General features: G+C 40.9%; 1 protein-coding gene across 1 annotated transcript in view; it reads left to right on the top strand.

Annotated features, from left to right (window-relative positions):
- The first annotated feature begins 517 nt into the window (after positions 1-517).
- TOP1 (DNA topoisomerase I) overlaps positions 518-22,069 on the top strand; it is a 95,199-nt gene continuing 73,647 nt past the window's right edge. Inside the window, exons 1-2 of the mRNA XM_045444604.1 lie at positions 518-824; positions 1,156-1,180. Of these exons, the coding sequence (XP_045300560.1) occupies positions 792-824; positions 1,156-1,180 (58 nt within the window). The 5' untranslated portion in view covers positions 518-791. The remainder of the gene's footprint in view (positions 825-1,155; positions 1,181-22,069) is intronic.

Below are 22,069 nucleotides of genomic sequence, written 5' to 3'. Positions count from 1 at the left end.
TAATAATAGTGTGAAATAATTCAGAAGGTTGAAAGGCATGGACAAAGGCTAGGGCGGGAGCTCCTGTCTCCTGGCGGCCTCGGCGCCCGGCTAGCGAGCAAAGAAGAGTTGGTGGAAGGGCTAGAGCCCAGGCCACCAAGATATTCCCTGCTACGAAAAGGAGCACGAGGACAGCAGCTCGGCCGGGGACTGGCGCGGTCCCGCCGCGGCCTTTAAAGGCCCACCACGTGGCCGCGCTGCCGGCCACGGTCCGGGGGCGGCGTCTGGGATGCGCCTGCGCACTGCCTCGTAGAGGAGTACGACGTTCCGAGAAAAGGCGCGGGGAAAGGAAAGGAAGGTTGCTTAGGGTGGGCGGCCCTGGGAGGAGTCGACTCCTTATGCAAATCACAGCGGCGCGCAAGGGCCAGGAGGCGGGGCTTGCGATGCAAAGCCTGGTCCGCCTTTGGAAGCGCGAGGGGGCGGGCCCGCAACCCTCGGCCTCCTTCCGCGAGTCTCTGACGTCGCGACGTCTCGTTTAAAAGCGGCCGCGCAGGCGCAGTGAGCCGAAATGCGAACTTAGGCTGTTACACAACTGCTGGGGTCCGCTCTCGCCGCCCGCCCGGCAGTCAGTCAGCGTCGCCGCCGCTGTCGCCGCCTTAGCGGTTCCGGGAGTCTCAGGCCCGCAGCCGCCGCCGCTTACCCGCGCCTTCGGGAGCCTCCGGGAGCTCCCGTCCGCCCGCATAGGCCGGTCTCGACCGTCTGCGTCTCCTCGGCGCCACTCGCCGCCCGCCGCTCTCACCGCTCCGGCCGACATGAGCGGGGACCATCTCCACAACGATTCCCAGGTACAGTTCGGCACGGTCCTCTCGGCGCCCCGGCCCCACCCCGGCTCTCCGCGACCCCCAGCGCAGGCCCCGGCCCGGCCGCTTTGACAGGCCGGAGCCCCAGGCCAGGGGCGGCCGGTCGGCGGAGGTGGGCTCGCTAGGCCTAGGACGAAAGCCGCCAAGTTACATATTGGGGTGGCGGGGGTGGGAATGGCTGCCCCTTAAAGGCCGTTCCCGGGGGTCCCTTTCTCTCTGGGGCGCAGGGTGGGCTAGGCCCCCGGCTCCGCGCGCTCGCCGCCCGCGGGGTTAAATGTGCCTGTTTTGTTCATCTTCCCTCCTTTTCTTTCTCCAGATTGAAGCGGATTTCCGATTGAATGGTGAGTGTGCCCCCCGCCCCGACCCCAGGTCCTCCCGCCGCCGGCCGCCTACCCCGCGCCCCGCTGGAGCCGGGCAGAGGACAGACATGGCGTCCCAGAGACTAAGTCCCGGCTCCTCGCTCACCGGCCCCATTGTTCCCATCGGGCCGCCTCTGGACCCCCTTTCCGGGGACCCCAGCACCCCCAGATCACAGCCCTCCCAAGAGGGGGCAACGGAGACCCGGCGTCGCCCGCCGCCGGGCTTCGGGCAGCCTTTCCCGGCCCGGATTCCTCCCGGGAAAGTCGCCTTGTCGACAGTCGGGACTTAGTCTCTGCGCCATTTTCTTTTTCTCTCTCCTCTCCTTTCTGTGCCTGTGTCTCTTTCTCTCCCTCCCTCGGCTCTTTCCTTGAGCTGCCCAGAAAGAGCTTTCTGCAGAGCAAAGCCGTATAAATCATAGACTTCACCAGAGAGGGAAGGGTGGGAGACTGAATTGTTACAATTTTTTCCAAAGAGAACTTTATTTTGGGGGTTATTCCCTTTCTGCTGCTTGTTTGTTTCCTTTTCTGTTTCCAGAATGAAAGATATCCTCCGGCAACTGTTGAATTTGGTGGTGGTTGGGGGTGGTGATGGTGTAAGTTGTTTGTGATGGGAATTATGGTTCTAAAACTAAAGCTGCCCTTTGTGGAGTTCTTCATATTTTGAGATTGTTTTTCCCAAGTTGTGTTCTTTGCGAAGGTAGTAGTCCCTCCCTTCAGAAAGTTTGCAAGTGTGTGGGCCGTCCAATGTAAATGTTGGACCCAGGGAGATAGATTTTTTTTTTTTTAATTAGAGTATTACTAGAACTTTTCATTGTGGCTGAGGTTCCTAAGGCAGCACTTTTCCCCCTTTTTTCTTTCTTCCTTTTTTTTTATTTTTTAAAGAACCTCAGTTTAGTGTACTTGTCAGGAGGAAAGATTGTTGAGCATCTCATCTGGACTTGGTGTATTGGCCTTTTCTTTTGGGCTGTAGGGAAGAAAAAGAGATTTTATTTATTGAAACAAAGAGTGACCAGCACCCACCCCTGCTTCCTGTTCTTTTTTAGAGGTCTCTGTTTTTCAGGAATCAAGAGCTAGCTTGCTTTTCCCAGAACTTTATGATTTTGACCCCTTTTCAGCCAAATCGAGGCATTTATTTATCTTTGAGTATTTCCACTTCACTTAATGAAGAGTTCCCCCAATAAAAAGCTCACCCTGAGGGCTTTTCAACAATCTTATTGAAGGAGAAAAGTACCCTCTGTAGTGTGCTGGGAATTCCCACTGATTCTGATGGTACATAATCCTGCTCAATTGAGTTTGGGTTCCGGGAACCTCTCCAATGGGAGAAGCTGATGAGTATGTTTTCTGATGTTGTAATCAGCAGTCCATCGTGTTAGCCTGGTATACTGAGAGCAGCCTTATGTTCAGGTTTTGTAATGGGGCATCTAGCAAGAGATGGGACTCTGAAAGGAAAGATTCTGGTTAAATTCACATGTTGCATTTCTTGAGCACCTGATATGTGCCAAACACTGCGCATAGTGCTACAGCTGAACCTTTGGCCACAACGCTTCTCTTGCCCTCAATTCCGTCTATCGAGAGAGACATAATTAGTTAATTATAAGGTGGGTGCTAAGGCATATGTATACCCAAAATGCTTTGAGAAACTAGGGGACTTAATTTTTTCTGGGGGTGGGGAAATTTCTCAGAGGAGGTGACTTCTGAGTGTTGTGCAAGACTAGGTGCTGAGTGTCAGGGGTTGGAGTATTTCTTAACTATGTTGAGCTAACCTATCAGGGTTTTAAAAGGGAGATGAGGCCCCTGCAGTTCAGAAAACCGAAAAGAGTGTAGATGTTTCTTAGGGATGTGGGAGCAAAGAAAGGACGTGGCAGGTGAGGATTTGTAAAGAGTCCTTTGACCTCTTCAGGGAAGGTAGGAGCAAAACACAGAAAAAGTGTTCTTTTGACTTTAAGACCAGGCTGAGTAGGTCATGTATTTAGTAGTGAAAGAAAGTTTAGTCCTTTCTCATCAGTGTTATTCTCCATGTTGCTCACTTAAATTATACAAAGGAACTATTGAGTATATGAATGATTGTGGGCTGGGTGGGTTGTTGATCTTTAATGCTGTTTTTATAGAGATTGAAACCGACTATATTGACTTCTAGAATGTGATCACTTGTAATTGCAGTAATTGTTAATATTTGTTGAATACTTACTGTCTGCCTGGCACGAATCTCAGCTCTTTGCATGGATTATTTAATTCAACTTAGTCCTTGGAAGGACCTTATGAGTTAAATACTATTATCTCTGTTTTATGGATGGGGAAACTGAGGCTTAGTATGTTTACTAGCTTTCCCAAGGGCAGGGAGTGGGGCACTCCAAAGCTCCCAGGTGTAGCCAGTATGCTATATATATGATTGTAGTATGACAAAATTAAAAGCTGAACATCTCTATTTTCTTACAGAGCTGAAAAATGTGGGAGGGAAGGATTTGCTAGTTTGTCATTTGCTTACTTTGAGAAAAAGCATTTTAACTGCCTCCCTACCACCGTAAGTGTCTGACACTGGACTAATTATCTTTGTAAATATTGTTCAGAAGAAAGGTGTAGTGTTAGTAACTGTATGCTTGCTCTATTAAGTAATAGCCTGGTAACAAGTGATTGATTTATGTAACCGTGAAAGACTGTTTTTAAAAAATAAAAATCAGTGTTTAATTGTACACAGACATGTCATTATTGATCTTTGTATTAAGAAGAGTTTGCTGTAGCATGATTGTAAGTGGACTTAGCTGAACTTACAGATTAACTGTGGAAGTTCATATATACTAACATCCCTCATTCTACCTGCCCTCGTCCCTTAAGATCCGAAAGGTTTTATGCCCTTTGGAGTTCATTCTTTACAATAGGTAAAACTGTTGCTGTTCATTTGATATTCACAACATTCTGGCCCATGCTTAACTGCTGGGAAAATCTGTTATTTGTGAAATGCTTTTATATTTAAAATATTGATGGTGAGCTTGGAGTTTCAGTAGTAGAAACCATAATCTTTTGACTACCTTTTTCCTAGGTGTTGGTAGCACTAACTGTGGTGGGTCTGAGTCATTATTACAGTAACTGCCAGGTTATCCGCAGAGTTGAAAATGGTAACATCATGTTGGGGGTTAGTGATCCTTCTGCTGTTTCAAGTTTTTGCCCATCCACTTTGCATATGTGGGGTTCTTCCCTCCTTAGGATGAGCAAAGTATAATGCTTGATTCCATCAGTGACTGACTATTCTAAGCAATATTATATGGGATCATAATTTGACATCATCTTGTGTTGATTCTGGTTTAGCTTAATAGATTCAGATTGTATGGAAGAATTAAATATAAATTGTTTCTGATGCAGACAGATGTATTTCTATGCTGTTAGTTGCAGGTTGAGGTGGGGGGTGGGAAGACTGATGATGTGGCTATCTGAAAGTTACCATCACATTTTTAAAACTGCAAACTGATGGCGCCTTCAAATGACATCTGGCACATCTTCTTGCTCAATCCAGAAGCACTTAAGTATCAGACTCCAGTGTTTTTCTTTCTACAGCTAGACTCCTTGGGGCATCTTTTCAGAATTAGTGACTACTGTAGCATCTTAATACTATTTATACTTGAAACAAAGTTGCTTGTCAACATGTGTTTTTTAGATTACTAGCATATCAGAACTTCCAAACAAATTTCAGATTCCGATGTTGCTGGTAAAACGAGAAAATCCAGGAGTTATTAAAGGAATCAGAAACACCTCATAGTTCGAAAGGTGAAACTAGGTAATATTGATGACACCAGCTCCTACTTTTCTACCAAAGTAGGTAAAATGGAAAATACAAACCCAGAGTTAGTCCCCAAATCTCACTTACCAATTGTAGTAAAAAAAAGAATTATCTGACTTTTTTTAACATCAGCATGAAAATGAGGAATTGTGAGAGTTTGAAGGAGTGATTCATTAATTTGTTCTGGGTCCTAGTGAATTGGTATCCATTTATACCATGTACAAGAAAGAGCCAGGGATTCTTCACATGTTTTAACTCTTTTATTCCAAAATTAGGCCATTGGGGGTTTTTTGTTTGTTTTCAGCATGTGTGTGTGTGGGGGGAGGGGATGCAAAAATATCTATGTTTTAGAAAGCTTGGTGTCGTATATCAATTATAACAGTTATCCTCTGCTAAGCGTATGCGAAATAATTCTATTTTACTTCATGGATATATTTCATTTTAGGAGGCTTCAGATTGTACTGAATTTGTGCGTGTTGTATTAATTGGGTATTAATGCATATGTATGTTATGGATCTTTAACAGCTTTAGCCACATTTTTAGTACAAAATAAAACCTGATTTTTATCAGATGCAAAGTTCTTTCCCCAGAAGTATGTTTTTGTGAGGGATTTCATCCTTCCCATATGAAACTATGTCGAACTCCAATAAAGTTCTAGCTATATTTGGAAAAAAGGATTCAAGTGTAATTGTTTAGTTTTGAATGAGGCTATGGAAATGCTTGAATTTTGATATGGGACCCTGAGGTTAAAAAAAAAAAAAAAAAAACCCTTTTGAAAGAAGGTAAAAGGTAGTCAATTCATCGCTTTTGTATATGGGAGAGTCAGTTGAGTGACTTTTCCGTGTCCTGTGGTTTAGATAATCTGCCTCTTAAATATTTAGAGCCATTAACTTTGCATAACAAGGGCATTTGGGCTATTGAGAATTGGCTTCTTAAGGTAAAAAGGTTGGGATGGGAGAAGTTCCTAACTGGATTTTAAGAAGTGAATGAAGTATTGTGTTTAAAGGAAGCTTTCAGATGTGATTAAACTTTGAGTAGTAATAGTTGGCACAAGTCTTTTCTCTATTTCCTTGTCTTGTAAATCCAAGTTTGAGATACAGCTTTCTATCCCTATGGCACCAGACCAGTCATCGAAGTGGGAAATCTAAAGAGAGGCAAGGAATAATTAGCGTTTTGCCAGCCTCTGCCCTTCCCCCACAACCTGCCTATCTAGGTGTGCCTTGTATGTATGCTCTGTGTTGATAGCACCAGTGCTTGGGTACTGTGGAGGGGGTTAAAGATTGCGGGGGGGGGGGGGGGGGGGGGGGGGAGGACGGGTAGCATGGAAGCCTGGGCTTTATTATTAGGTGGAAAAAAGCTTGTAGAATATGTTAGATATTAATGGTTATTTTTGGTAGGGTTATAGGAAATGACAGTATGCTTAGTAGCAGGTATTATTTAACATGATTTTTATTCTGTATGTTCAAGAAAGATGCTAAGTATTTTTCAAACTGAGAAGTGATTTATTATCTCAAGTATATCTTCAGGTATATAGATTGTAGTATCAAGCTATTAAATGTCTTTGTCATTTATGTCTCTAAAATTTTAATCAAGAAATTCAAAGGGACATAAGCAACTTAGGTATTAAATTTCTTTTTGGATGGTATTCTTTTTAATTTGTTGGCTTAAGTTTTTATATCTAAGTTATCTCACTGCCACCTTTACCTTTGTATACTGTTCTTGGTAATTTTTCTGAAATTTATAGTAGATATTTTTATTTACATCTCCTTCCATGCCCGCTTAGGATAGATTTAGGGTAGAGGTGCATTAGATTTAGGGTAGAGGTGCAACTCTACCAGGCTGTTCATTCCTCTCTGAGCCTTTGAAGTTAACTTTGTTTCTGTGGATTGGAGGAACCAAAGAACTAGTTCATTAACATTCCTGAGATATACCTAGAGAAGCTCCAACAAAAGGTGTTAAAGCAGTCAGCATTACTGGGGACTTTAATTCTCTTGTCTTTGTTGATATTGTTGAGAACAGGTTTAATAGATCCCTGGGTATCTGACATTTTCCTATTTTTTAAGAACAAAAACAAATCAGCCAACTCTTGGTCTCAATATTTGCATTTTTCTTAGCACAGCCTAGCAAAGATAGATGCTGGGATCTTTCTTGGAGAAGATATCTTTGGCTGTTTGGAATTCACCTTCCCCCATCCCCCTGAAAAGTTTTAAGTTGTAGGTTAATCCGCACTAGAGTACACTAGAAATGCACCCTTTGGGGGTGCCTGGGTGGCTCAGTTGGTTGAGTATCTGACGTTTGGTTTTGGCTCAGGTCATGATCTCACAGTTCGTGAGTTGGAGCCCCGCGTTGGACTCTGTGCTGACAGCACAAAGCCTGCTTGGGATTCTCTTTCCCCCTCTCTCTGCCCCATCCCTGCTTGCACTCTCTCTGTCTAAATAAATAAATAAACTTAAAAAAAAAGAAAAAAGAAATGTACCCTTTTGCTATTTTGTAAAAAGTCCAGATTTTAATCTTACTACCATACGAATGCCTAGATTTAGAAAGGTTTGTAAGCAGAATACTGGCTGGGCAGAACTTAAACGGCGCAGGTTTCAAGATCAGTGGATTAGGGGATCTCATTGGCTAAGACCCTTTACTTTACCCAACTCCTGTAAGATAGCCTCTTCATTTGTAGTGCGTTATCTGAGCTCTTGCTAGGCAGTAGAAGGGGAAGTGGAAGGAAAGAAACACATTTTGAGAGCTTAGTAGACATCACATTTTTGTATTCATTAAATGGGAATTTAATGAGAATAGTACAGATTGTATAAGTTTATGGGAGAAGCTGAGACCAAGAAGGGAAAATTTTGCTTTTTACACCTACTCAACTCCTCTTTTTGGTAGCATATTACCTGGTCTAGATTATGGAAATCCCATACTGTAATTGGTAAGCTTCTGGTATAGATGTCACAGCCTTCCCTTAATTATGTGATGGTAGAGAAAGGTTAGACCCCTTGCACCTGGAGGGCTAAGTCTTCAAGAGATGATTTGGTGTAAAGGCTGGAACCAGAGTGCTACTGAAGGGTATAAGTGATGAAGAGGGAGGCTGTGGGGAGTACTTTCTTGAGCACCTGTGGTAAAATAGAAAATTGGAGTAGAAAAATCTAAGTAAGTCCCTATTCTTAGTATGAAACTTAACTCGGGCTGCCAAATTTTGTTTTGTTATCTGTAGATAAGGATGGTATTTCTATGCTTCACAAGCTATTGAGAATTTATAAGTATATAATGTGCCTCTTTGTCCATATTTTACAATTTAAGCTTTGGTCAGACAGCTTCTATTATGAAATAGATCTTTATTTTGAATGTTAGGTTTGACATACTGTTGTTGGTGACTCCTTCCTTCCTTCACTGGTATTCCCTGATAACCTTTTAAATCTTCCTGACATTTACACAGTGAACAGTAGCATATACCTAGAGTTGGTTGGGTCTTTATCTAACTGAACTTCACAGCCTACACTGATGTCTTCTGACTGTTAAGCAACCACTATAAAAGGAAAGGTGGTGTATCTATATGTAGGTGTGGGCTAAGTAGGAGCCAAATGTGTATCTGGTTCCTACTTTTCTAAGAATAAGGCAAGGTTGTCATTGCTGAAAGAACTACTTTTTCAGGGGAGATGGGCTTAGACATGAAAAAAACATATTGCTGTAGCTAATTTCTCAACCCTTTAATAGAACTATGGATTTTCTATTAAAGATACCCAGAGCTTATATATCAATTATATTTCAATCTTAAAAAAGGTACCCAGAGTTTTATCTTTATTAGATGCATTTAATAAGTGAAATGCCAAGTTCATTGTTGATGATTTTATTTATTTATTTATTTTAGAGAGGGAGTGTGTGAGCAGGGGAGAGGGGCAGAGGGAGAGAGAATCTTAAGCAGCCTCCATGCTGAGCATGGAGCCCAATGAGGGGCTTGGTCCCATGTCCCTGTCGGGATCATGACCTGAGCTGATATCAAGAGTCAGATGCTCAACCGACTGAGCCGTCCAGGTGTTCCTGCGATTTTTTTTTTTTTTCTTAACAACAAAACTCAGTATTTCTTGTGTCAACATGTTTTTTTTTCAAATGCCACTATTTTACTTCTTGCCCCAAAACATTTTAAACTCAGAAGACTGAAAGTGTCCAAGAGTTACCTACATTTTTCATTTATTCACATAGTGCTTATAGTGACCAACTCAACTTCCTGTGAAACAGTTCATTCTTGGCAACAGAATGCCTTAAATAATAAAACTTAAGGGGTGCCTGGGTGGCTCAGTCGGTTGAGCGTCCGACTTCAGCTCGGGTCATGATCTCACAGTCTGTGAGTTCGAGCCCCTTGTTGGGCTCTGTGCTGACAGCTCAGAGCCTGGGGCTTGTTTCAGATTCTGTGTCTCCCTCTCTCTCTGACCCTCCCGCGTTCATGCTCTGTCTGTCTCTGTCTCAAAAATAAATTAAAAAAACGTTAAAAAAAAAAAAAAAAACTTAAGTATGAGAACTTAAATAGTAAACTCCATGTTAAGAGTTACGCAGGAGTATAAGCATTTGGGAGAGTCCATGAAAAAGTTTATTTAGTAAGCAGAAATTTCGATAATGGCTCATAAGTCTAGCTAATGCTAATTATTGAATTGCCTTGAATTTGTTACTTGGAAAGTGCTCCTTAAAGAAAATAAACCAAAGTCAGTTGCAGATATGTTTACAAATGTCCATTAGATTCAGCCAGATGGATCTTAGTAGATACACCATTGATAAAAAAGGAGTACCACAGGGGCGCCTGGGTGGCTCAGTCGGTTGGGTGTCAGGTCATGATCTCACAGTCTGTGAGTTTGAGCCCCGCGTTGGGCTCTGTGCTGATAGCTCAGAGCCTGGAGCTTTGGAGCTCTGCCCCTCCCCTGCTCATGCTCTCTCTCTCTGTCTCAAAAAACAAAAAAAAAAAACCCCAAAAAACATTAAAAAAATTTAAGAAAAAAAGAGTATCACAGAAGCATCACAACAGGAGCAGACTTCAGACTTAATATTCAGTTAAACGTGGGCCAGAGAAAATAATTTTATAGGAGAGAAATTACAAAATAGGGTCTTATTTTATTTTATTTTATTTTATTTTATTTTATTTTATTTTATTTTATTTTTTTAAATGTGTGTTGATTTAAAGAGTCTTCAAAGATAAAATTTTCAGGATGTCTGGGTGGTTCAGTCAGTTAAGTGTCTGACTCTTAATTTCCGCTCAGGTCGTGATCTCATGGTTCATGAATTTGAGTCCCATGTCAAGCTCTGTGCTGACAGCATGGAACCTGCTTGGGATTCTCTCCTCTTCTCTATCTGTCCCTCCCCTACTCACCCCCCCCCCCCAAATAAATAAACATTTAAAAAGTTTTCAAAAGATAAACGTGTCCGGAACATGGCTTTTTGTTGTTGTTGTTGTTTTGTTTTTTAATGTTTATTTTTGAGAGAGAGAGAGACAGAGTGCATGAACAGGGGAGGGGCAGAGAGAGGAAGACACAGAATCTGAAGCAGGCTCCAGGCTCCGAGCTGTCAGCACCGAGCCCAATGCGGAGCCTGAACCCACAAACCACAAGATTATGACTTGAGCTGAAGTCGGTCACTGACTGAGTCACCCAGGTGCCCCAGGAACATATGGTTCCTAAAGTATGTGAAAAAAAATCCTAGAGTAAGTGACTGTTTATTAATACTGCATGGCTCTTTTGCCCTCGGTATGTGAGAATGTCCAAGATTGGATTAAAGTCTTCAAAGCTTGGGCTTCTTTCTCTTACCTTTTTTTTTTTTTTTTTTTTTTCCTGATTCAGAATGTGAATGGTTGGGGGAGGGGGGTGATTGTGTCTATCTGTGTGATGTGTGTGTGTCCCCATCAAATCATGATAGAGTGTAAAGGACAGAGATTGAGTCAAGGGGGATTTGAATTTAAGTTCTTGTGCTTCAATAGTGAGATCTTTGAACAAGTTAATCTCCAAGCCTTAGTTCCTTACCTGTAAACTAGGTCTAATACTTAACTCAAGATTGAGGATTAAAGAGCATGTGAAGATCACTTTAGAAAAGGTGACACTTAAAACAATCTTAGTTCCTTGCCACATCTTAAAAAAGAAAAATCCAAAACCCAGACGTTTTTCAGAGATTTCTTTATTTTAGTCTTTTGTGCAAAGGGAATATCTTTAATTTTTAAATTGGGGTACCCAAGGGGGAGGGTCACCAGGGAGCTTTGAATATGATACTGTTGCTGTGAATCCAGATGGGCTCAGGACAGTAAGACTTTGTGTACAAACCACTTTGTTTTTCAGAGTTAAATTGCAGTTTAAGAATCTTTGGCAGCCAGTAACTTTTCCCCCTTTGCACTTGGGATGGTGCAATATTTATAGATCTACTCAGAAAACTAAAAATTTCATGTTTAATTGCAAATGGAAAATTTAAGCTGCCATATTCATTTGTTCAAACATTCGGAAAGTAAATACCAGTAACGACTAGACACAGATGAACGAGACAAATCCATATGGCTCTCAGAATGAACATTTTGAAGTGAGTACTTGTAGGTCTGTACACTCACTTCCTCTGTTGAGATGCCATCTTTTTCATGGGGCCACAGTAAAAAGGCTCCTGACATAGGTTAAATGGGATGGAAGGTACTTTCTGTCAGTGAATACTTAACTGTCAGTGAAAGAGGGACATCTCTATTTGAAGTTTTTTTTAGGATACCTGTAAACTCATTAAATCCTTTCACCTGGAATAGAAGAAGTTAAAAGTTCTGTTTATGGATTTCTCATTATTAGACAACAGTATTGCATGAGTTGTAGAGAAGTAGTTTTCAGGTTTCCCTAAACTGGTAGATTTATCAGTGACTAGCAATGTTCACATTGTGTGCAAGAGATCCGTGTGACAATAGCCAATCCAAGTATTTGCTTGAAATGGTTAAAATTCTTGAACTCAGTTGCCTGAAATGAGTAAAATCACCATCTTCGGAAACTTGAAGAACTAAGATCTTTGAGATTAGACTTAGTACTTAAAGTCCTGGGAAACTAATTTTGTGAAGCAGTTTAAATATATTACTATTTTTACTGCTTCCTAATCCATGAAGTGTCTTGGTATGAAAGCCATTAAACTCCTCAGAAGAAGGTTGAGCGTACATAATGGTATTACTTCTAGTGATCTGAATACTGGAAAAGTGATTGAGACTAAATGTTAGACTGACCATGCTTATTCTTACAGTGAGTTTTCACAAGAATGAATGCAATGTCACTAGTGCTTGCTATTTAACAACAGAAATGAAGAAACAAGAGTCTCTCAGAGAATTGAGACTATTTGTTAATTTTTCATGGTTCCAGTTAACCAGAAAAGAAAACAAAAGCAGGGAGGAGGAACAGAAGTTGTCTAGGCTTTGTAACTGCTGGCTTGTTACACTTGACTTCCAAGCAGAAAGCTCTCCAAGGCCAGACCCCCAGCTCTGAGAGGTCTCCAGTTAGCTTCCTCAATGCAAGTTCAGCTGGTGGTAGTTTGACCATAATTATTACCTTTTCCCCTTAAAAATCAAATCACCTCCTTTCTCCCTTGAATGCAGTGTGATATAAAAATAGACACTTAAGCAGAACTTTATAGTCCTTATAAATGTTAGCATCTTCCTAATCTCAGAATGTCAGGAGAGTTGTATATTAGCAGAGAATGCTTGTTTGCTAGCAAACTGTAGAAAAACAGATTCTAGTTGGGCAAACAAGCTGAAATTTTTCCTCCTATAGTCCTGAAAACACTATAGCACTTCTTTAGGACTGGAGCTAATCTGTAGAATTTAGATGTCAGATAGTGTTTGTGCTAGGCTCCAGTTTTTAGGGGAATAGTTTAAAGTTACAGTACAGTGTGATTCAATTGGGTCCATAAGAGACTGAAAACAGTAAAAGTGTTTGCATCAGTAAGACTACCAGTACATTAAGCAGAATCCATACTCACTGCACATATGTAAATATGCATGCTAGTCAGTGCTATTGTACAAAGGTGAAGATAATTTTGTTATTGAAAACTTGATTTGGAGTGCCTGGGTGGTTCAGTTAGTGGAGTGTCTGACTCTTGATTTCAGCATTGGTCATGGCTCTCATGGTTCATGGGATTGAGCACTGCGTAAGTGTGGAGTCTGCTTGGGATTCTTTCTCTGTCCCCCAGCCCCCTCGCTCCCCATAAAAAAAAAAAAAAAAAAAAAAAAAAAAGTCGTTCCACAACAACTCTATTTCCCAAAAATTACGTTCAGTGTGTATTCTTCTCCCACAAGTCTATAGTCCTGTTTTGTTAAAGTATTTCTTTTTACCCTGGAATACCTTAGTCTTTAGGATTTGGTACAGTTGGATAAGTGTCCCCAGTGTGTATCCATTTTACTACCTATTTGGGAAGGCACTAAGTAATAAAAACTTCTTGAAGGTTAGCAACATCTCCGCCTATTTTAGTACTGAAGGCATAGTTTTGGATACTCCTTTTCCTTTCTAGTGCAGTCTGTCTGCAAACACCACTTAATACCAAGCCATAAGTAATCACTTTTCTCTGGCTTGGAGCCTTTCTTGTCCTCTTTTTCCAATTTTTTTTTTTTTCTAGACTGGAGAAATTTACATGTTTTGCTTATTTACTAGGAAGTGTGTAAGAGCACGATCTCCTCCTGTGTGGACAGTACAGATGCTTTCAACAAATGTTTAAATTGTGAAGTGGGAACCCCTCTCTCTCCTAGCTTATTTGCTGGTTGAAAATCCAGTGAGAAAAATTGAGAGTTTTACACTAAGTTTTCTTTCTTTCTTTTGTAAAGATTTTATTTTTTTAATTTTTAAAAATATTCATTTTTGAGAGAGAAAGTGAGAGCGAGCACGGGGGAGGGGCAGAGAGAGAGGGAGACACAGAACTCAAAGCAGGCTCCAGACTCCAGGCTGTCAGCCCAGAGCCCAATGCGGGGCTTGAACACAATGGTGAGATCACGACCTGAGCCAAAGTCGGACACTTAACTGACTGAGCCACCCAGCCACCCCTAAAGATTTTATTTTTAAGTAATCTCCACACCCAACATGGGGCTGGAGCTCACAGCCCCAAGATCGAGTCACCTGCTCCACCAACTGAACCAGCCAAGCACACCTGCACTAACTTTTCATTGTTGTGGAGCTAAAATGCTTAAGAATCACCTGGGAGTACTTGGTAAAAATACATATTTCTAGGCCTAAACCTCTTAAGTTGATTCTGTAGTGGCACAGACTGAGAAATCTGCATTTTTAATACATATCTAACAATCCTGGATGATTCTGATTAATACATGAGACCACAGATCATCTTTGGAGAAACTGATCTATCTGGACTTTACTATCTTACTTGCGTAAGATGTATGTTTTTGCTTCATTTGTTCAGGGTACTCCATTGGTTAAGCTATTCAGTTTATGGGATTTTTTAAGGACCAGAACAGTGTTTTTCAGTATATGTTTATAAAAGGGTTATATTTATCCTACTCTAAATACCTTCTTTCAACGAGTAATTCACCTAAATAGTAGAGATAGTTAACTGACTTTGCAGCTGTTTTCCTATTTATCTCATCAGAATCCTAATCCTTTCTCCTCCTTCCATGTTTAACAAGCCATTTGATCCTGATGTCATCTTTTAGGATTGGGTGACTAAGCAAAGCACAAAGAGCAAGAGGTTGTTTTCATACTAATATCCCCAGAATGGTTAAGACAGGGACTTTTAGAAGGTAAGTGGAGGTATGGGTACAATTTAGTGGTCTTTAGTTACTGATGGCACTGATTGACATGGGAGGATGTGAATAGAGCAGTGGTTCTTCTAGCATGGTTTCCTGATCAGCATCAGCATTGTTTGAGAACTTGTAGGAAATGTAAATTATTGGGCTCATCCAGACCTACTGGCCTAAATTCTTGAGAGTGGGGGCTTAGCCATCTAGGTTTTAACAAGCCAATCAGGTGATATGATATACATTAAAGTTTCAAAACCAGTGGAATAAAGTAAGACTTAAAATTCACCCTTCTGTTGAGCCTCACATTTTTATTTTATTTTTTAACTAAAGAAAAAAAATTTTTTTTAGCCTCACATTTTTAGGAGGAATGAAAGTTGACAAAGTCCACATGCTTACATGCTTGAAATCTAGACTTTGGAGTTAGATAAACTTGGTTAGCTGGGTGGCCTTAAGCAAGTCACAACTCTGATCTTAGTTTCTCATCTGTAACAGTAGGGATAATAGCTATCTCAGTCATATGAGAGAGGACATTTAATAGTATCTGGTACTATTATATCCCCAAGGTCAAATAATTGACAAGAATAAGATAAGTTGATCAAAATAAGCTTTTAGTCTTGACATTCATATGAAGCTTAGAACTAGTTTTGTGTAGTAATTCATCCTCTTAAGCAGTATTCCATTTTTTTTTTTTTTTTTTTTTTTTTTTACAAAGCCCATGGCTAGGCCTCCGTACTTATTCACGTGCTTCCTTATAGTTTTGAAGTTGGAGTAATTCATAACTGAAGCGTAAAAAGGAGCCTGTTAAATGATTAGCACTAGAAAGTGTTCTTCAGAAGAAGAAATACATGTATTCAGGCTTAGTCTTTCTCCAGCTAGTTGCCCAGAGAATGGCCTGTGCATTTCAAGCGTGGTCAGTAGTGATACTCTAGACAAAGAGGGCCCCTTAGTTGAATTGGTAATAGGATGCATGAAACCACTGCATCAACACCCTTGACTCCTTTATGGGTAGACAAGGTGTGGACTTGTGCTTCTTGGTTGAATTAGTAATAGGATGCATGAAGCGGTGCATCAGCACACTCAAGGTGTGGACTTGGGTGCATTTTTTAAAAATGTATTTATTTTTTAAATTTATATCCAAGTTAGCATATAATGCAACAGTGATTTCAGGAGTAGATTCTTAATGCCTCTTACCCATTTATCCCTTCTCCCCTCCCACAACCCCTCCAGTAGTCCTCTGTTTGTTCTCCATATTTAGAATCTCTTACGTGTTTGTCCCCCTCCCTGTTTTTATATTATTTTTGCTTTCCTTCCCTATGTTCATCTGTTCTGTGTCTTAAAGTCCTTATATGAGTGAAGTCATATGATATTTGTCTTTCTCTGACTAATTTCACTTAGTATAATCCACGTAGTTGCAAATGGCAAGATTTCATTCTTTTTGATTGGGACTTGGGGGCATTTTGAGGCCCATGCCTGTTGTAAACAAAGGCAACTTAGGCTGAGCTGTGGATTCCTATGTAGCATAGACAGGAGGTTTATAGTCACTTTTACTATTTCCCAAGCATTAAGAGCTCACTTAATAGAAGCAAAGGAGGACAAGCCTGCAGGAATGGGCCTGTCCTAATTGAGTTGCCTGAGAAGGTACATTTTCAGGTTAGGCAAGTCCTTTTTCCCTTTTAAGTTCTGCCTCTTGGGAAAGAAGAAGCATTTTCAGTGCAGGGATGTCCTTGTGAAAACATGACTCACTGCAGAAGAGTATATGAAATATAAATGCCAATTTTAAGGGTCTTGTAACTGGTTAATTACTTTCAGAGGCAGGAGTAAAGCTTTCTAACTTTGTCTTGTATTTAGACAACAAAGGTGAGTTAGTAAAATGGGATTTGTTTGTCATACTCCTTATGCTTAAAATAATAGCTCTATCTAGCTTTGATTTACACCTCAGTGGACTGATCCCTTAGTTGAAATCTTCTCTAGGCAGCACTCATTGAGGCCCTGATTCTCCAGGGACTCTGCAGAAGTGTCCTGCTTTTGAGATGGCCAGTTTAGCCAGGAAAACTTTTGGCTGGCCTTAAGAAAACTACACAGTATAGTACCTTGCCATGTAGGGAAAAGGCCCTTGATTGGCCTCCAGCAGAGGACTTGGTGGTGGGGTAGTGTTGGGACAAGGAAGTCTTAATCTTGGCCTTGTCAGGTGTGACCAGAGCAAATCACACAACATGGTGCCTTATGTTCTTCCTACCAGTAAAAGGAAGAAGCTGTTGACCTGGATTCAAGCTTTTCAGTTAACACTGTCCAGTAGAACTTGCTATCATGATGGAAATGTTCTGCATCTGTGCTGTCCCATATAGTAGCTGCCAGCCAGATGAGACTATTGAGTCCTTGAAATGTGGCTAGTGTGACCAAAGAACTTAAAAATTTTTTATTTTATTTAAAGTTAGAATAGCTACATGTGGCTAGTGGCTGCCATAATTGGACGACACAGCTTAATTTTTTTTAAGTTTATTTATTTTGAGAGAGTGCTAGGGGGGAGGGGCAGACAGAGGGGAAGAGAGAAAATCCCAAACAGACTCCGTACTGTCAGCCTGGAGCCTGACTCAGGGTTCAAACCCACAAACTGAGACCATGGACCTGAGCTGAAATCAAGAGTCAGACGCTTAAAACTGACTGAGCCACCCAGGTGTCCTTAACAGCACAGCTTCAGATAAAATTTAGATAAGAGCAAAGAGATTCAGGTTTTCCTTGGAATATAGGTGATTGGGGCACTTGGAACTTAAAAATCTGAAAGTGGTGTGAATTTGATGAGCGTGAGTAACAAGTCTTCCTTTTGGATATCTACATTGCCTTATCCTGGGTGACCTAAGAGGACTTAATGACTGGTACATACAGTTGTGTTTACAAGAACAGCTGGGAGTTTAGGCAGCTTTCTATTTTACTTGACCCCTTTAGTGCTACACAAAGATGAACATTTAAGGTCCTTTGGATTGAATAAATTCTCATTTTATCTCAGCAGCCTTATGAGATAAGTCGTGTCTATTTTTGTAGTTAACAAAACAGATTAACTTACATTTTATATACACCTTTATGGATCATTATTCTTTAAAATGGTTGGTATTCAACTTAATTTGAAATTGCAAGCTTTTAGCTTTTCTTGTTATAACAAGAAGTTAATTTGTTAAATTGTAGTCAGTTAAATAAGTGAATGACTATAAGTGGTGGAAAATCTAAAATTGTACAGATAGGAGTGCCTGGCTGGCTCAGTTAGTAGAACATTCAACTATTGATCTCAGGGTCGTGAGTTCTAGCCTCATGCTGGGGGTAGAGTTTACTTTAAAAAAAAAAAAAGTACAAGCAAACAAATAGCACCAAGAGGTTAACTTACTCAAGGTGTTGGCTATAGTAAAAACAGATCAAAACTCAGTTTCTACAACTTATCTGGGAGTCTTCCTCTCATTTTCATGCTCATAGTGAATGTAGACTGCATCTCACTTAATACGTACTCTGGCCCGCAGTCAGCTAGACAATATTAGTCCGAGGGCTCAGAGTGGGGTTGTAGCCTTGGCCACTGTGAGGACCACTGACAATAGTGGACGTGTGAAGTCTCAGAGAACAACTTGGGTAAAATGCTTAAAAAGCAGGGACAGATCCATTTTCCTTCAGCTTTAGCTTCAAATTATGGTCATTTATTTTTGAAGTAGGAAGAGGAAATGGACTAGGGATGAAATAAATAACAGATATTTGAACATTTACTGTCTCCACTTTACTTTTGAAGAAACTGAGACTCAAGGCTGTGTAGTTTGTATGAAAGCCACAGAGCTGGGAGGCTAATTTAGGCCTACCTGATGCCACAACCTGAGTTCTTAAATGTGACAAAAAAGTAAAGGGGAACCTGGGTGGGTGACTCCATTGCCTGCTGGGAATTCTGGGCTGTAGTGGAGCTACCCATATAGTATCAGACTGTGGGCTCTCAAAGCACTCCCCTTAATTTACAGTGGATTTTTACCAGACTAGTATCATTGACTAGTAGGCTTTGCTGAACTTCCCTATTAAGGAAAGTCTGCCTGCCTGTGCAGCAAAGACCCCGTGGTAATTTCTTTTTTAGCAGATTGGCTTGTACTTGGATCCAGTTATTCCAGAAATCAGTAAAACTTCTTTTTATCTGAGTACTAAAGAAAAAGGTTCTTTTTGTTAGCCAAGGATTAACTAGACCCCTCACTTCCACCCGCCCCCCCCCTTTTTTTTTTGAAGGATCCTGAAGTCTGCTTATTTACAAAGGAATTTCATCAGAGTTGGTTAGCAATATGTGAACAAGTTAAGATGTTCCCACTTCAAGGGGGATAAATAACAAATCAAACTAACTTGCTGTTCAAGAAGCAGGATTAGCAGTGGGCTCAGCATTGGCCTCCCCTTCAGTGTTCTCATTCATGCAACTCACTTCATCTAGTTATGCAGAGCGGGAGTAGATTTTAACCGCTTTTAAATCATATTGCTAATGACTCTTAGCCCATTCATGGACTGTTTGAAGGAAGGAGAGAGGTGGGAGTGGGGTTTAGTGTGGATATCCTTTAGGAGAAAGCTTAGGAATTAGAGAGAGGTTGCAAGTAAAGGTAAGGAGGATATTCTTCACTTACACACTGACCTTGAGAAAGGCACCTCTCTTCACAGGGTATGTTGGAGCTAGTTTCAAAAAGAATTAAATACACCTGAAACTAATTTTATTTATTATATTTATTTCTTCTGAGAGAGAGTGTGAGTGGGAGGAGGGGCAAATAGAGAGAGGGAGAGAATCTGACAGCACAAAGCCTGACGTGGGAGTTGAACCCATGAACCGTGATCATGACCTGAGCTGAAATCGAGTTGGACGCTTAACTGGCTGAGCCACCCAGGCGCCTCCCCCCCCCACCTTTTAAACTTATTTTCAATTTATTTTATTGAAACTAATTGTATATGTCAGTTATACCTCACTTTTAAAAAGAGGTTATTTCATGACACAGGAAAATTCTATGAAATTCATATTTCGGTGTCTATAGCTAAAATTTTTTTTTTTAATTTTTTTTTTTCAACGTTTATTTATTTTTGGGACAGAGAGAGACAGAGCATGAACGGGGGAGGGGCAGAGAGAGAGGGAGACACAGAATCGGAAACAGGCTCCAGGCTCTGAGCCATCAGCCCAGAGCCCGACGCGGGGCTCGAACTCACGGACCACGAGATCGTGACCTGGCTGAAGTCGGACGCTTAACCGACTGTGCCACCCAGGCGCCCCTATAGCTAAAATTTTATTGCAGTCTGTGTTCATCCATTTACATATAATCTGTGGCTGCTTTTGTGCTACAGTGGCATAGTTGAGTACCTGTTGCAGGAATCGAATGGGGTGCAAAGCATAAACCACTTTACTACCCATCCCTTTAAAGAAAAACTTTGCTGATTGTTGGATTGGTGAGTAGTCTCAGATGCTTACCTGACTGAATGTATGTATCACAGGAAGCTCACAAGACTCTTTCCATATTACTTGGTAGCCTCTAGCCCCCAAAGAAATCTAAATAAGCCAAGTGTCAGAAGTTTACTGTGAGCTTGCAGCTTCTTTAAGTCTTAATCCATTTTTTTCTTACTCATTTTCCCAACAGAGTCCTACTGGCCAGACTCAGGTTACCTGTTTCTCTAAGCATGGCTCTGCCCAGTGATGTCTAAACAACAAAGAAAATTTCTGTTCTAAAGAACTTGACTGTCTTACTCCTTATGTAAGCTGTGTCACCCCTTATGTAGCTCTTCTTCCTCTCAAATAGGGGCTGGGAGAGTAGCAGGTGAAAACAGACTCTTTACTTCCTCAGCTGTAGAGACTCTGTATTCTTAGCTGCGAATGAATGAATGAATGAATGAATGAATGAATGAATCAAGTCCCCAGGGACTGACTCAACATCTTGTGCCTGCCTTTTAAAGGCACTGAAACCCAATTGAAACAGAAACTGGAAATAAAATCAGTAGCATGTCTATTATTGCAGGTGGCTGGGGTTTGGTATTAATTATTGCTCAAAGGACCAAGAAACAACAAGGCAGAATTTTTCAAAATAGGATTCTGGACAATGTAGATGATAGTCACCTGGAGAGTTTGTGCTAAACTCTACATAATCTGGGGATGATATAAGTCCCGGGTGTTAGGAAAGTTTGAGAACCACTGCTCTCAAGCATTCATTTTTTTTCTTTTTACCTTAATCCGTTTAAACTAAAACAATTTTTAAAGGTCATAGAATTCTTTGGACTGCAAGTGTAGGCGTCAGTAGAGGTCATTTTACAGATTGGGAAACAGACCAAAGCAGAGAAATAAATTAAGGACCCCATTAGGACATTGCATAAAGGACACTCAGAGTTGCTCTAAGAATTGACTTTTTAAATATGTCGTTTAGTTCTCGGCATAATAATATGTGAGCAGCCTGTTCTGGACCCTGATTGTGTCTAGAAACCACAGCTCAGAAGACCTTATAGTTAATTAGGTAACATACTTTTTTTGAAGACAATTTGGTGGTCCTATTGCTGAAATCTGAGTTCTTTTAAAAAAATTTTTAATGTAATTAATTGGGAATGAGAACCAGAGGAAGAGAGGAAGATGAACTTGAATTTAAGGAGCATAATGGAAGGAAGGAGTAGGATGGGAGAGAAGGTTGTAAAATAAGTTAAAATAGGGTGCATAGACAGGAAGAGCCTGAAAAGACAGATTAAGGTAATTGTAGTGTTGTAAACGCATAAAAGGAGTCCAAGAAATTTAAATTCGGAAGTAGACTGACTGGAAGAAAAACATCCTCTGACCATTTAACCCCTTTTTTTGTGTGGGATTGAGGCCTAAAGCAAACCAGTTGGATGCTTCATTTGTGTCTTTTTCTTGACAAGCTCCTTAAAGGCAACATCTGGCCACTAACAGAGTTGCTGATGTTTAAGAACCACAGCAGGTTCTCTTAAGGGTTTTTAAGTCAATGTGTAGCATTTCTTCTGAATATGTAGATACTCTGGGAAATGTGAAAGGTTTTAGAAATTTGAAGTTGTGTTGCTGATGAAAGAAGTTGAAAATACGAGATGTCTATCTTTGAGCATCTCTGAGTTATTTGTTTATTTTTTATTAAAAATTTTTTTTTCCTAATGTTTATTTTTAATCTTTTTTTTTTTTTCAACGTTTATTCATTTTTGGGACAGAGAGAGACAGAACATGAACGGGGGAGGATTAGAGAGAGAGGGAGACACAGAATCGGAAACAGGCTCCAGGCTCTGAGCCATCAGCCCAGAGCCTGACGCGGGGCTCGAACTCACGGACCGCGAGATCGTGACCTGGCTGAAGTCGGACGCTTAACCGACTGCGCCACCCAGGCGCCCCCCTAATGTTTATTTTTGAGAGAGA

The sequence above is a fragment of the Leopardus geoffroyi genome, chromosome A3 (genome assembly GCF_018350155.1).
Source record: "Leopardus geoffroyi isolate Oge1 chromosome A3, O.geoffroyi_Oge1_pat1.0, whole genome shotgun sequence".
NCBI lineage: Eukaryota > Metazoa > Chordata > Mammalia > Carnivora > Felidae > Leopardus > Leopardus geoffroyi.
The sequence above is the reverse complement of the archived record's forward strand: the minus strand, read 5'-3'. Positions and strand labels throughout refer to the sequence as shown.